The sequence below is a fragment of the Eublepharis macularius genome, chromosome 14, assembly GCF_028583425.1.
Source record: "Eublepharis macularius isolate TG4126 chromosome 14, MPM_Emac_v1.0, whole genome shotgun sequence".
Lineage (NCBI taxonomy): Eukaryota > Metazoa > Chordata > Lepidosauria > Squamata > Eublepharidae > Eublepharis > Eublepharis macularius.
In genome coordinates this window covers 43,146,786-43,161,733 of record NC_072803.1, presented here as the reverse complement: position 1 = coordinate 43,161,733, position 14,948 = coordinate 43,146,786, and the positions used below count along the sequence as shown (strand labels likewise).

The window sequence follows — 14,948 nt, the reverse complement described above, 5'->3', positions numbered from 1 at the left end:
TTCCTCAAAAAGCTTTGGTCCCTTCTAAGGAACATAGTATCTGAAGAAGGGAGCTTTGACTCTTGAAAGCTTACACCCTGAAAATCTTGTTGGTCTCTAAGGTCCTACTGGACCCAAATCCTGCTGTTCTACTGCAGACCATCACAGCTACCTACCTGAAACTAGTGTTGCCTTTGTTCCTCAAGGGGGCAGCCTGATTCTTTAAAAGCTAAGTGACAGCTGAAAGCTTAAGACGTTTCTCCTTCCGGATCCCCCAAAGCCTTGGCTGAAGCGGCTATCCCGAAATAACAACTCCTTGCAAGCACAGCTGACATCCAGAGCGGGTAGCAGACCTTCAGCACAGGTCTGAAGAACTTCCTCAGATCTCATTTTACAATTAAGCACTTCCTGTGCCTCCTCTCTTGAAAATACTTTGAGAACTGCTGATCTTCAGGCTGCCATCCCATGAATAAAAAAGGCAAGTTCCAAGGCTAGCGAGCCGTAGATTCCACATTCCACTTTCTGAGCTGCCCTTTTCTCTTTGGGAACTAATCTCTAAGGATAGAACGTCTGCTGTGCTCCAGCATTGGGAATGACTGACAGACTTGACTTTTTTTTCCTGTATCTTCTCAGTAGCTGTAGGGAATAGTTCTTTTAAGGTCTGTGGGGACACGATTCAGCTTGGTACTGAAGGGGTGGAGCATATCCTCCGTGCCTCTACCTGCACATTTTCTTGAGCTGAAATGGTCTGGGGGTGTTATTTGCCCAATAGCTCCTCCTCCCCCCATGCTGCAGAACTAATCAGGCCCCTGTAGACTTTTTAAAAAGCCATTCCCTGCAGCTGCTGTGTGGCTGTGGGGAAAACGTTGTGGGTCCGGGAAACCCTGACTCTGCACATTAAACATTGTATTGTGTAGTCTGGGCCTTAGAAGGGCATAACTCTGCTTAAGATGATCGTGTGACTCACCCAACTGTAAATAACGCAGGGATAGAATTACATAACCTGTTGTCATTAAGGGGCGAGGGGAATGCAGTTCTTTTGCAGCTGTTTGGGAATTAATAACAACAACAACATTCAATTTATATACTGCCCTTCAGGGCAACTTAAAACCTGCTCAGAGTGGTTTACAAAGGATGTTATTATTATCCCACAACAGCAATTACTCTGTGAGGTGGGTGAGGCTGAGAGAGCTCTGGAAGAGCTGTGACTGACCCAAGGTCACCCAGCAGGTGTCAAGTGTAGGAGTGGGGAATCAAATCCGGCTCTCCAGATTAGAGTCCTGCTGCTCTTAACCACTACACCAAACTGGATTTGTTTCCTTGTCTGGCTTTTTGTGTTTCTTCCTATTGTTCTAAAACTCCCCGTGAAAGTGGACAGTTTCTTTTCCGACCAACATTCCTATGCCTTTCCATTATGGTGTGACAGACAGCTTTTCCTGCCCTTGGCCTACAGCATTTTGTCATTGAACTGTTCTCAGTTGGTGACTCAAGGAAAAGGCAGTTATGAGCATTGACTGCTGTCTTCAGATGACTTGGCCAGCAAAGGAGGAAGTCCTTGAAGAGGGATTTAGAGGTTTAAGAACAGATTTAGATTTAATCAGGATCATCCTGTAATCTCCTGATTGTGGCAGTTCCACCTCCTGGCAGAAGGACAGCAGCTCCTGGCATGGCTTGGTTGTCTCTTACTCTATTGCCCCATCTGTGTGCCAAGGATGCTTTGTACCACTCTGGGCCCTCCATGCTGCTGCAAAATAGAGATGGGTCATTTAGACCAACGTGTGCCAATTCTCATCCGCATATCGTGTCTGGCCAGGGCCAGCCAGACTCAACAAACAGTGCAGGTGGTTGCTTGAGGCTGCAGGCCAACTAATAGGGTTGCCAACTCCAGCTAGGGAAAATCCTAGCGATTTGGGGGCAGTGCCTGGGAAGGAGCTCAGCAGAGATGTGATGCCGTAGTCTACCCTCCAATGCTTTCATCTCTCCAGGGGAGTGGATCTCTGTAGTCTGGAGAGGAATTTTAATTCTAGGAAAACTTCAGGCCCTACCTGGAAGTTGGCAACCCCAAAAGCTACTATGGTTCTTGGAATTGCAGAATCCGAGCTGTATTTGTACCCTCTGTTTTTCAGCTTGCAGTCCTTACTGGGAAAATCTTCATGGAAGCAATGCCCTACCCTGGTGTGTAAAATGCTAAAGGCAGGGGAAAAATAATTCTTAGGGCAAGAAAAACTGCTTGAAGAAGCTCTGCATCCAACCCGCCAATTTCTCATGCTCTGTTTTCCTTGTTGCTGGGCTGTGCCAAAGGCCCGTTATTCAGCTATGGTCTAGCAATTATCATTTAATACTGTTACTTGACACCACTGGTCCAGATAGCAGATACTTTCTTGTCCAAAGTGTTTCGTAAGTGATGGGGCAGAGCAGATGGGATATTGTGGGCTGACCTGCCCATTGAGACACTGGAGCTCAGGCGTATAAAGTTGGGTGCCTCTCGGGTGTGGGAGTCATCCTTTGTTGGTTGGTCTGTTGGCGAGCAAGGAAGGAAAGACGCAAGAATGAAGATCACTCTGTCAAGCCTTATGATGGTCCTACTTTGGGCAGTCTGTGCTCAGGCCGATGTTGTTGTGCAACCTGATTTTGACCTCCAGAAGGTATGCTGGTTGGGGGATGGGGAAGATTCCATAGCCTAGATGCCAGAATGAGCTCTTTGGTTAGGAAGAGGGGCAAAGGTATTCTACATCATCTCTTGGGACAGATGGACATATTGCAAAGTCCATGTGGACTGTCAGTCCATGCGGCTGTCAGTCATGAGGACTTTGGATCATATGTGTGCTGGAGTTCCCATTCTCAAGCACTTGGGAATCCACAGCACATGAGGAGAAGGAGGTATTGCCTTCCCCTATACAGTATTTTCCTGACCTGAGATTGCCTCAGGAACTGCTATTTGCCTAAACTTCTGTGTAGTAGCCATATGGAAATATAGGCTTTCCAAACAGGCAAAGAGTGGCTTATTGGAGACATTTCAGGACAGGAAAATATGTGTGCATGTGTGGGGGAGGGCTGAAGCCCCTTATCCATGTGACATAGTCTCAGACTGAATTGGCCCTGTATACACGTCCTGGAACACATCTATCAAATGTCCATATGGGGGTCATCTGAGTTTTGGAATGTGTGAATTGGCCTGTGATAATTGATCCTTGCTTATCTATGGTATCCCCTATTCTTCTTTCCTCCAGTATCTTCCTCCACCATCAAAATGGAGGATAGGCTAGGCAAGCCTGATCTTGTCAAATCTCAGAGGCTAAACAGGGTCACCCTTGGTTAGTAATTGGATGGGAGACCGCCAAAGAAGATCAGGGTGTCAGAGAAAGGCAATGGCAAACCACCTTTTAGTCTCTTGCCAAGGAAACCTCACCGGGGTCACCATAAGTCAGTTACGATTTGATGGCACGCTCCACCACCATTACACACCATGAGGATGTTCAAATCACTTAAGCCTGGTTGTAGCTAAGAACTTGCTAGCTTTACATTGGAAATCAAAGACAGTTCCCACAGCAGAAAAATGGTTAGAAAAAATATGGGACCATTATATACAAGAAAAAATACATGACGAATTATACCAGAATGAACACTACTTGAAAGAAACTGATTTTATTGCAAAATGGTTACCATTCATTGAATTCATTTCCAATACAAATCACTCTCCACCTAAGCATTTACTTTTTGTTACTCAGATTTGAAGCAACGACTATCAAATAATTGAAAAAAAAATGCTAGTTGTCTTTGTTTTAACTATATTGGCATGACATTTATTGTATATAGTTCACTAAGACTTTGTTGTTGTTCTATTTTACTTCTGTACATTGTTTTTGTTTGTTTGTTTGGTTTAAAAAAAATAAATTAAAGCTCTGCAGGCAGGCCTCTGGAAAAAAAAAATCACTTAAGCCTGTAATTCTCTCAGTCTGGCATTATTGACCCCCCTATTGCAGACTCAGGGTGGAGCCAAGAATGAGATGGAGGGTTTGCCAAAAACAAACCTACCACTTCATAGCAGAAGTAAAGTTTGAACGAGGATGTCTTAGTATTTTAGTCACTGCACTGCAGCAGCTCCCATTATGAGTGCTTCCAGGCAGGGGAACTGTTTCCCCATGAAACTACAGGTAATGTGCAATGAATTGATGGTATAAATAATAATTTTCCATCAAACAGTTTCCTTAAACTTCATTGTCAAGTAAAGGAAAGTTTTAGAGAGAGTGGTCCTTGGCAGGAAGCTGTCTTATGCAGCTTCCACATCTGACTTGGTATGGTCTATTCTGACTGGCAGTGGCTCCCCAGGGTCTTGGGCACAGAGATTCTTCTCTCACAGGCACTGGGAGTTGTGCCTCGGATCTTCTGCATGTCAAACTCTACCAAGATGGATCCTCTACCTGAAGCAGTTATGAGGGCCGAGGGGGAGCATTTCCTTGTCTGAGATCTTCAAATGGAGGCCTGAACAATCATCTGTTCTGCAAGATATAGCTTTGGATTTCCTGCATTGAGATGGGGCTCCAATGAGATGACTTACAATGCTTCTTTCACCTCTGCAACTCATGGTTATGGTTTTGGGTTGGTTTAGCTTTCAGGGGATTATTAAGCAGGCTGAGGATTCAAAGGTTCACAAGAGAACCCCCAGGGTCACCCAATGAAACAGACGGGCATAGATTCAGGGACGAAAAAAGGTAGTTCTTCACATAAAGCATAACTAACTTAAGGAACTCTGTTCCACAAGGTATGGTGGCCAGGAGTTTAGGTGGCTTTAGAAAAAGATTTGACAAATTTATGGAGGATAAGTCTATGAGCTTCCTGTTGAACCTTCATGTTCATTGGCAGTCTATCAGTACTGGATGCTGCAGGCAAAAGGAAGGATATCTTCTTCACAACCTGTTTGTGGGTTTCTCTTATACATTTAGCAAGCCATTTTTGAAACAGGATACTAGACTAGTAAACCTTTGATCTGATTCACTAAGAACTGTCAAGGGTTTTTTTACCCTGATGGAATTTTTATTTTCTCTTTCTTTTTGATGGGGAGTATCAGAATAGGGGGACAGAAGACAGCATGGTGTAGCGGGATCTTCTCAGATCTTAGAAGCTAAGCTGATCCAGTACTTGGATGAGGGACCATCAAGGAATACTCTGCAGAGGAAGGCAATGGCAAACCACCTCTGCTTCTTGCTTGTCATGAAAGCCCCTTGCTGGGATCTCCATAAGTCGTTTGCAACTTGATGGCACATATGTATGTACTTATCTGAATAGGGTTTTATACATTACATCACAGGCATAAGGAATGCATATTTAAATGGATGCAGGAATTAAAGCTGCAAACCCAGGGCTGAGAATATGCTTGTGTGCGTTTAGAGGATCTTGAGACTCATCCAAAATCAATTTCTCCAGTTTGCAGGAACGTGGCAGGTTCTGGGCGGGTCATCAAACTGCCCTGTATTCCAGTCCATGAAGGATATAATGAAAACATCAGCTGCCATTGTTACACCCCTCCCAGATGGAGACATGAAGATCTTGACTGGCTACCCTATGTAAGTACCTTTACCATCCTTGGGTGATTCTCCACTCTATTGACATACATCCTTACAAATGGAGTGCCTGTTATATACATAGCTTATCTATATACAGCAACTTAGGGTGTATCAGATTTTGAGGTTGAGAGATTGAGAAATCTGACATTCTGGTTAAAATCCATTTCTTCAGACAGCATGCCTTTAACATATGAATTCATAGTGAGAGCCAGTAGTTTAGATTCCTCCTAAAAAGGATTGTTCATGTTCATGGAGGAAAAGTCTATGAATGGGTGTTTACTATGATAGCTAACTGAATCTCCCTTTTCAGAAGCAGTCTACCTCTGAACGCCAAATGTTGGAAGCAAACAGTCGGGGTTGGCCTGTGGTCTTTGTGACCTGCTTTTGGGGCTTTTATTGATTTATTTATTAAACTTCTATCCTGCCCTCCCCGCAAGTGGGCTCAGGGCAGGCGACAACAGTAAAACATAATTTACATTAAAAACTTCAATAAAACCAAAGAATTAACACCACCCCCAGACAACAAACATACACCCCCATCCCTGCCAATGATACACAAAGGGGTGGGTAAAAAGGAGGGGGAACAGGCCTTTCAGTCAGCTGTAACTCATATGGGGGGCAGTTGATCACATGGCCCCCTGACAGGAGGCGTTGGGATGCTTTCTGATGACTATTGGACCAGCCTCAACCGTATGCCTGGCAGAATATCTCAGTCTTGCAGGCCCACTGGAACGATAGAAGATCCTGGCGGGCCCACGTTGCCTCTGATAAAGAATTCCACCAGGCCCAAGCCAGGACAGAAAAGGCCCTGGCTCTGGTCAAGGCCAGTCTAGCCTCCCTGGGGCTCGGAACCACCAGTCGATGTTTGTTAGCTGATCTCAGCACTCTCTGGGACACATACAGTGAGAGGCAGTCCTGAAGGCTGTTCCCTGGCCATGGTGCTGGAGGAGAGGGGCTTTTTCTTTAGTCAAGGGAGAACTCAACTCTTTGTAGGAAAGTGAGTATTTGTGCAAGACTTTGATGGAACCTTCTCTTTTTTCTTTCCTTCTTTTAAAAAAAATAAATTGTGCACGTCTTGATTATCACCATCTCCTCCTCTCTACTTGATTGACCTACCCATTAATTAAGCTAAAATGGAATCAAGCTAACTTCATTTGGCTAAAAGGTAGCAGCAGCAAGAGATTTTGAACTGTGTCTCTCTGCTTGGGGGCCTTCATGGGTATGCTTACTACAATGCTTTCTACAATCTCACTCTAGCCTGGAAGATGGCTTCTTACCTTGACATGGCCAACCTGGCCACCTGGATCCATGCTATGGTAACATCAAAACGTGACTATTGTAATGCACTATACATTGGTCTCCCATCTAAATTAACTAGGGGGCTCCAATTGGTGCAAAATACTGCAGCTTGGCTGTTAGCAGGTACAAGCAGGAGCATGAACATCACTCCCATGCTACAGTCACTCCGTTGGCTACCTATCAGTTACTGTGATCAATTCAAGGTATTGGTTATTACATACAAAGCTCTTCATGGCCGTGGCCCAGCATACCTTTGAGATTACCTCACTCCTTATGTCACTCCACGGCAGCTTCACTCATCTGAACAGGGTCTCTTGCAGGTGCAGCCCGCGAAATCAACAGTAGCCCATACATGGGCTTTCTCTGTGGCAGCCCCCACCCTATGGAACAGCCTGCCTGAGGAGGTCTGGAGAGCTCCCATTTTCCTGGCTTTCTGCAAACGATGCAACACTGATTTATTCAAAAAGGCTTTTTACTCAGATCGGAGGGGAGTATTAGAGGGAGGGGTCTCAAATGCTTCACTAATGAGTTAGGGACCATCGATTTCACCACTATGTTGCCTTGCATATTGTCTGTAGCTTGAATATGTACTCTTATACTACCTGTACTTCATGTTGATCTAATGTCAGTCCTAGAATTGATCATGTTCTGTTTCAGCAATTCTTCAACTCTGAATTGGATCTTTGCTAATGCTATGTCTTTGTAAAATACTATGACATTGTTGTGGAAATATCCTTAATGCTGTATGGAAATGTCCTTGATCCTGTATGGAAATGCCTACCCTTGTGCTTGCTACTGATTGTACTGATCTCACACTATGTAATCCGCCTTGAGTCTCAGTGAGAAAGGTGGACTATAAATGACATAAATAAAATAAATAAAAAAATCTGGCTGACCACTGTGAAAAACAGGAAGCTGGATTAGATAGACTTTTGGTTTGAGCCAGAAGGTGGATGTTCTTATGGTTTCATGCCTATCCCAGAAGGTCACATCTTTCATTGAATCTTCTACTTAAGAATCAGATGGGATGGTGTCCGTGTCTTTGGCAATAGGCATGGTCTATCTTTTTGACCCTCTTGGACCACTGTGTGAAACCCAAGGCTGGCTGGACTAGGTGGACCCCTGGCCTGTTCCAGCAGGGCTCATGTCCATATGCTTAGCAGAAGGAGTCATCTCAGATGCTACCAGACTTACTTTCCTAGCTTTCTTTTGTTTTCTAGGCCTGAAGAATGCAAGAAGGTAGAGAGAGTTTTTAAGAAGACGGAACAGCCTGGACACTTCACCCATGCTGGTACATAAGAGGACCGGAGGAACTCCTCATATAGGGCCAAGCTACAAGTGATGAATGACACTTGAAAGGCAAGTGAACAGACTCACGTGTATTCCTCCCTGTTCACTTGCACTCCACTTGATCACCATGTGGAGCACAAGTGAACAGGGGGAAACACATGTGAGTCTGTTCAGTGTCATTCGTCACTTGGAGCTTGGCCCATAGAGTGGCCAAATGTTTGTTTTTAAAAAACATTCATTATTGTGGATCAGAGTTCATTAGTGTGAATCCTGAGCATGTCCAGAATGGTCTTTGCTCGAATAAGAGTGTTAAATTAGGATTTGAGGGCAAAATGATGACTTTCTGTCTCCTCATGCAGATGATGTAGCTAAGAGAGACGTGCGTGTGATGGAAACGGACTACACCAGCTTTGCTTTCCTGTACACCTTTAAAGAGGCTGAAGGAGAGCCCAGCACCACCACCTTGCAGTTTTACAGTATGTGCTCCAATGATTTTGTGAACAAGAGATGATGGAGGCAAAATGGCTTAGGGCAACAGCCATCTTTCCTCCTGAACTATTTTGGCACAAGGCTAAAGGTATAGCTGTGTGGCCACCTTGGGGCTATTTCTCTTTGCTTTTACTGCTTCGTTTGCTGGAGCCCAATGTGTGTGACTTTGTGATGTACAAACTCCCCCTTTTCTTTTTCTTGCTTAGTACACAGATTCACATTATGCTGTCTTTTACTCCACCCTAATTCTGGTTTCACTAGACAAATTCCTAATGCCATTCCAGGGTCGGATTTTGTCTATGCAGTCTGCCACAACTCTCAGTTCTTTCCATTTTTTTGTGAGTTAGGCCCCTTTACCCTTCTAGGTACTGATACACTGCAAATGAATTATCTTGATGCAGCCCTACGTATGATTGTCTTAATATTCTGATTTTGTGTTTACTGCTGTGTACATGACCTCCCTTTACAGTGCCAGCATGCTTTGATAAACACTGCAGAAAGGACTTTAACACACGCAGTCATAGTATTATTTTGAATGTTTATAATATTCTGCTCTGGGTAACAAGAAAGTACCTAGAGTGGCTTACAACATTATGTATATCTTTTTATTTACTTTATTTATACCCCACCTTTCTTCCCTGGTGAGGACCCAAAGCATAGTTTTCCTTGCCTCTATTTTATCCTCACAACAACCCTGTGAGGTAGGTTAGGCGGAGAGTGTGTGACTTACCCAATGTAACCCAGCAAGATTCCATGGCAGAGTTGGGATTTGAACCTGGGTACCTCAGATTTGAGTTTCCCAGATCCTAGTCCATCACTCTGATCACTACACCATTTCCCCTTCCATTTTATCCTCACAGCAACCACCTGTGAGGTCTGTTAGGCTGAGAGAGAATGACTGGCCCAAGTCACGCAGTCAGCTTCCATGGCAGAGTGGGGATTGAACCAAGTCCTTCCATATCCTAGTCCAATACTCAGCCACACTAACTCTCTACAATCTACATAAAATCTCTGTGTGCAACCAGATTCAAGTTGCTTGTTTTCACCGTCTTCTCAATAAGCAGAGATGCACCAGTTATGTATGTATATACTGAAAGGGAATACTACAGGAACAACACATATGCTGTACAATCTTCAGAATAAAAAGTGGAACAATGGAGGGTTCTGATGCATTGGTTCCACTTTGGAAACAAGATAAGGCAATTTGTTAAATGGCAAAATCCGAGGCAAGAGTTGGATAATTTTGGAAGTGCCTCTAGAATGAATAGCTTTGTCTCTCAGCCGTCATACTGGATCTGATGTCCCATTATGATCCTCATCATGCATTCAGTCTTTTTTCTTGCTTCTCTTCCCCATTCAAAATTCTGTTTTTGCTGTCAGTCAGTTGTTTGTCTCTCTGGTCTGGGTAGGGTTCCCAACTCTGGGTAGGGAAATTCCAGGAGATTTTGGGGGTGCAGCCTGGAGAGGGTGGCTTTTGGGGAGGGACCTCATTTGGGTATAATACCACCGTGTCTACCTTCCAAGGCAGTGATTTTCACCACAAAACTGATCTTTGTCTCCTGGAGATCAGTAGGAATTCTGGGAGATCTATTGCCACCACCTGAAGATTGGCAGACCCAGGTTTGGGGTTTCTGTTCACCAGCTGACAGAGCCTTTAAATCTAGGCTGAAAGACTAGGCCAGTCTACACTGCACACCTCTTTCAATGTTGTAACATTTTAAGCTTTTGTGTCTACCCCCCCTCCAACATTTTGTGAATTGTATAGTGAGAATCCTGAAGGTTATCTGTCGGAGATCAGTCCTACTCTTCTGGTTCTCTGTGGAAAAGCGACGACTGCTGGACCAGCATGTCTAGCAAACCAGTTGAAGCCTAGAGAGAGAGGGGATTTATTTTTAAAATGTTGAAAAGGGGTTTGCTTCCCACAGTATGCTCAGGTTTTTTCCTCTTCTGTCTCTGGTCAAGCAGATTTGTGAAGCCTGACAAACCTATATGATTAAAGGTGGAAGTGCAACGATTGTTCACACGGCAGGCATACCTTTCCCCAAATCTCCTTCCGTTCTCTGGAAAAGAAGACCATCTCTTGGCTAAGAGCGGGACCACAAGTGACGCCTGACACAGGTTGGACACTAGTCAGCTTCCCTCAAGTTTTGATGGGAAATGTAGGCATCCTGGTCTTGCAGCTTCGCTCTCTGACTGCTGTCCAATGGACTTTTCAACTGTCACTTGTCCAACATTCCGCCAAGCTGCCTACATTTCCCATCAAAACTTGAGGGAAGCTGGCAAGTGTCCAATCTGTGTCAGGCGTCACTTGTGGTCCCGCTCTTCTCTAGTATGAATTATGCCATTAGCATTTCCCCCTCAATGCAGCACCACTCCTCCCCTCACACCCATGAATATCCCTTTACGTGAAAAGGAAATGAACAAAGTCACCATAAGTTTCTCAGCATCAAGAAATAAGTGCATGAATTGGCTCTAATGCTGACCTTCTTTGCTGTAGGCAGAGGTTCTGATGCAAGCCCTGAAGTGGTGGAGAAATTCAAGCAGCATTGTCATGACGTGGGGCTCACCGATGATCTGATGGTGATGTTACCCAAATCTGGTGAGTATTGATGTGTGTTTCACTGGATTCTGCAGCTTGCATTCTGGAAGCTATGCATCATTTTGAGTCAGCGGATGGGCTATTATTTCTACAGACCATGGGAAATGAAACTTTCTCTGAAACTTTCCTTAAGATCAAAGGTTAGGTCCTTCCCTCCTCTGAGGTCTTTTTCTCCCACAAAATTTCAAAATTTAAATGTAAATGTCATGTCTCATATCTGTTTGCCTCCCCTCCCCTCCACATTATAGACCTGTGTATCCTTTTTTTTCTGTATGTATGACTAATGCTTTGATTCTAAATATATTTGCTAGTTTAACTGGATACTATCCAGTTATGTTTCATTCAGCCTAAAAAGTCAACCAATAGCAGTCCTATCCTTCTCGCAACTTCCAGTGACCTCTGGCCATTGGTGTCTTCACAAGTGACAATTTCTCCTAGTCTCATTAATATACCATGGAGTCTTTTTGGTATATAGGGTTCCCAGTCCACCGGTAGAGGCAAGTTATGCCCCTCTCCTATTTATCACGTCTTAGCTGGCTGATGGGAGGCAAAAGTGTGAGGAATGGGCCCGGGATTCTGGACTGCGCTCTGAAGGAAAGGCCCCCCTGTGGGGTATTTTGCTTAAAATCAGCCAAAATTGTGAGGGGTAAGTTGCCCCTGCACATGCTCCCTCACAGCCCCCATCCCCGGGGTACCTGGCAGCCCTAATGGCATACCATAGGAGAAGTGGAAGTCCTAGATCATCCAACCTGTGTGGCCACTCTAGGACTTCTATTTATTTTGGACTTTAAGGCAAACCATAGAATCTGCCCTCTGAAGCTTCCAGTTTCTCCAGGGGAACTGATTTCTGTAGTCTGTAGATCAGTTCCAGGAGTCTGGAGGCTCCACCTTGAAGTTGATAACCCTGTTTTCTTGAGACAAAGTTCCACAAATGAGGCCTCATGATGAGGGAGCAGCCTTCTGCATCATTGTCCTACTAAACCTCAACTGGTACTGCTCCATGAAGGAAGGCCTGATACTGATATTAGAGGGAAGTTATGCACTCTGGCCAGCCCAGTTTGCCACTGAGTTTGGTTAAATTTAAACAACAAACATTTAACTTTAAACAATTCAAATAAGGCAGTGGTAATAACAATCCTTGAAGAGTGGCAGTGTAAATCTAATCAAATAAGCCTGGATTTTGGCAGATCCAGGAAGTATTGCATAGTTCCCAATAGCTGACGTCGGGGCTGGGATCCCAGCAGGCCCTGGGACATTTTGGCAAATGAAAGGGAAGGTGGATGTGGGTCACCCACTGGCCATAGTTTGACCCCCCCAAGGTGAGCCATCACCCAGGGAACACTTGTAGCTTGAGGTAGACAGCTTGCCTCCTCCAAGGCCTTTAGTACCATGTTGCAAATGATGGTGTCTGCTGTTACATTTCTGTGCTTTGGCTCATAAATCTTTCTTTGAATTGCAGATGAATGCCTCAAAGCTCTCAGGTGAGTGGAATTTGTTGCTATCTCCAGAAATAGTTTGAGGCTAGAGCGGCATCTATATGAATCTTTGGTCTTTATTGTAATGTAGTGGAGGTCAGGCAGTTCTTATATTGATTTAGCCTATCAGAAATTGGACCATATGATGAAAGGGGGAGGGAAAAGGGGTTCACACATGGGTATCTGTGTTTCCTGATGATCTATCCCTTTGATTGCAAGTTTGTCAGTGATAATCAAAGTTTGCCATAATCGAGGTTTGCCATTTGAGTGCATGTTGCTTAGGAGTTCCAACTGTAACCTGCTGCCTTGGAGGCCAGATTAAGTTTCCAAACAGCCCTGGAAGCTTTTATCTTCCAGATGGATGAAAGTATTAAGCAAGTGTTCACCAACCTCTGGTGTATATATGTGTGTAGGGTTGATGAGGATCCAAGTCTACAAGAGAGAGGTGTGCCAAGTATGTTCCTGGAGAAATAAGGTTCCAAAGCATCTTTTGTCTTTCTGGAATTTTGCTGGAGGAGCATGATGCTTTTTTCCTTAGGGTAACTCTACACGTTACTTTTTTTATGAGCTTGCCACAGAGTCAATCTGTGCTCCATGTAAACACACATTAATTCTGGGGATTCTCTTCTATAAAGAGAGTGCAAATGGGCTCAGAAAGCTGCCACTGGGAGAAGGAGAGCTCTTTGCCTTTGTCCCAAGTTTTTTTCTCCCCATGCAAAAATAGAGTGGAGGTATTGTGTGCATGTGTGGAAGCAGAAAGGGGGGGGGAATCTCCCCTGCATTGTTTTTGTACAGGGGGAAAAAAAACTTGGGAGAAAGTTTGCACTCTCCTTTCTTTATAGAAGCTAATCCCCGGAACTGACATGTGTCTGCACAGAGCACGGATTGGCTCCATGGCAAACTTGTAAAAGAAGTAACATGTAGAGTGACCCTTAGTAGCTGCCCCACCCTGATTCCCCCATGTCACGTTTCCTTTGCATAAACTGTGTAGGTTGAACTCTCTCTCTCTCTCTACCTCATACTGCTTAACTTATTCGATTTAAGCAGATTACCAAAACTAGGCCACATTTAAATGGTTGAGCTGTGTGGAAGATTGACAAATAAGGTTCCTACAGAAGAAGAAGGGTGGGCTAGACAGAGTGTGTGTCGCCTCACCTGCTTAGTTGTGAGTCTCCATAGAGCCAAGCTACAAGTGACGAATGACACTTGCCTGGCAAGTGAACAGACTCACGTGTATTCCTCCCTGTTCACTTGCCATTCACTTGCTCTCCACTTGATCAAATAGAGCCACCACCTCCCTCCCTCCCCTTCTGGAAGAACCAGCTTGCTAAGGCACCTGCATAGGCTGCAAGGAACCCATGTCCAACCTATCTTTGCAGCCTCGCTGAGAAAAGCTGCAGGACAGCAAGGTTGCTGGTGGAGAAGGTTCCTTTGTTGGACAGACAGAAGCAGAGAGTTTGGCTCCTGCTCATCCTGTCACCTGTCTCTGCTGTCACATCCTTGCAGCTTAGTGGGTGCCTGCAGCTGCCTATGGTTGAAAAGTGTGTTGGATCTGGGAAGTTCGAAGGCCACTGGGCTAGATGACCTTCTGGCAAATTCTCAATTATGTGATTTGGGGCTAACACACCACCCCTGCTATTTGATTTTGCAGTGCCTGAAGAGGATCTGACCTGCCAGCAACCAACGCCCGCTCTCTCCCCACCTCCCCTGCTGAAGTACCAGCAGCCCAGGAGTCACTGCGGCTTCTCTTCACATCTCAGTATCTCTTCTCCCCTCACATCCACGTCTCTTGCTGATGTGGGCTCTGTCTTACCCACATGAGGGAATTTCTTTCTGCTGAATAAACAGTTTCAAACGGTGTTTTTTGAGCTCTGTATGTTTGTGGTGGGTGATCTGGGTTGTGTGTCTGTCCCCTCAGTCATAGGATAAGGGCACAGAGAAGGAGTAAATGCTGCCACCATCTGTACAGTTGAGCCTTTTAAATGCAGGTGGGATAGGGAGCAACTTGTCTCCAAGTTTCCCCCAAGCCTTGTACTTTGGCTAGCACTATATGTCAGCAGCAGACGGGAGGAAAGGGGCAAAGATGAATCCTCTAAAGGGTAGCTTTGCTGAGCAGTCCCTGAGCATGTGTAGAGTGCAGTGAAAACCCCCATAGCCACTTAATTAAGTTAAAAGGAAAGTATTCAAGTGTTTTGTCCTCTTTTCAAGGATTGAAAGAAAGGAGATTTGTAGGGATGTTTCTAATGGAGAGAT

At 44.8% G+C, this 14,948-nt stretch overlaps 1 protein-coding gene across 1 annotated transcript; it reads left to right on the top strand.

The window, feature by feature from the left end:
- The first annotated feature begins 2,453 nt into the window (after positions 1-2,453).
- On the top strand, positions 2,454-14,554 carry LOC129342577 (lipocalin-15-like). The gene is made up of 7 exons (XM_054998414.1): positions 2,454-2,624; positions 5,404-5,543; positions 8,063-8,133; positions 8,492-8,608; positions 11,119-11,220; positions 12,680-12,701; positions 14,347-14,554. The coding sequence occupies exons 1-7, from the start codon at positions 2,529-2,531 to the stop codon at positions 14,351-14,353; spliced, it is 555 nt and encodes a 184-aa protein (XP_054854389.1). The 5' UTR covers positions 2,454-2,528; the 3' UTR covers positions 14,354-14,554.
- The last annotated feature ends 394 nt before the right edge of the window (positions 14,555-14,948 follow it).

Excerpts from the sequence above, each read along its gene's own strand:
- LOC129342577 (XM_054998414.1), top strand. The coding sequence starts at position 2,529 with ATGAAGATCACTCTGTCAAGCCTTATGATGGTCCTACTTTGGGCAGTC. Across the intron at positions 5,544-8,062 it reads ATCTTGACTGGCTACCCTAT|GCCTGAAGAATGCAAGAAGG; the intron begins GTAAGTACCTTT and ends TTTGTTTTCTAG. Across the intron at positions 8,134-8,491 it reads TGGACACTTCACCCATGCTG|ATGATGTAGCTAAGAGAGAC; the intron begins GTACATAAGAGG and ends CTCCTCATGCAG.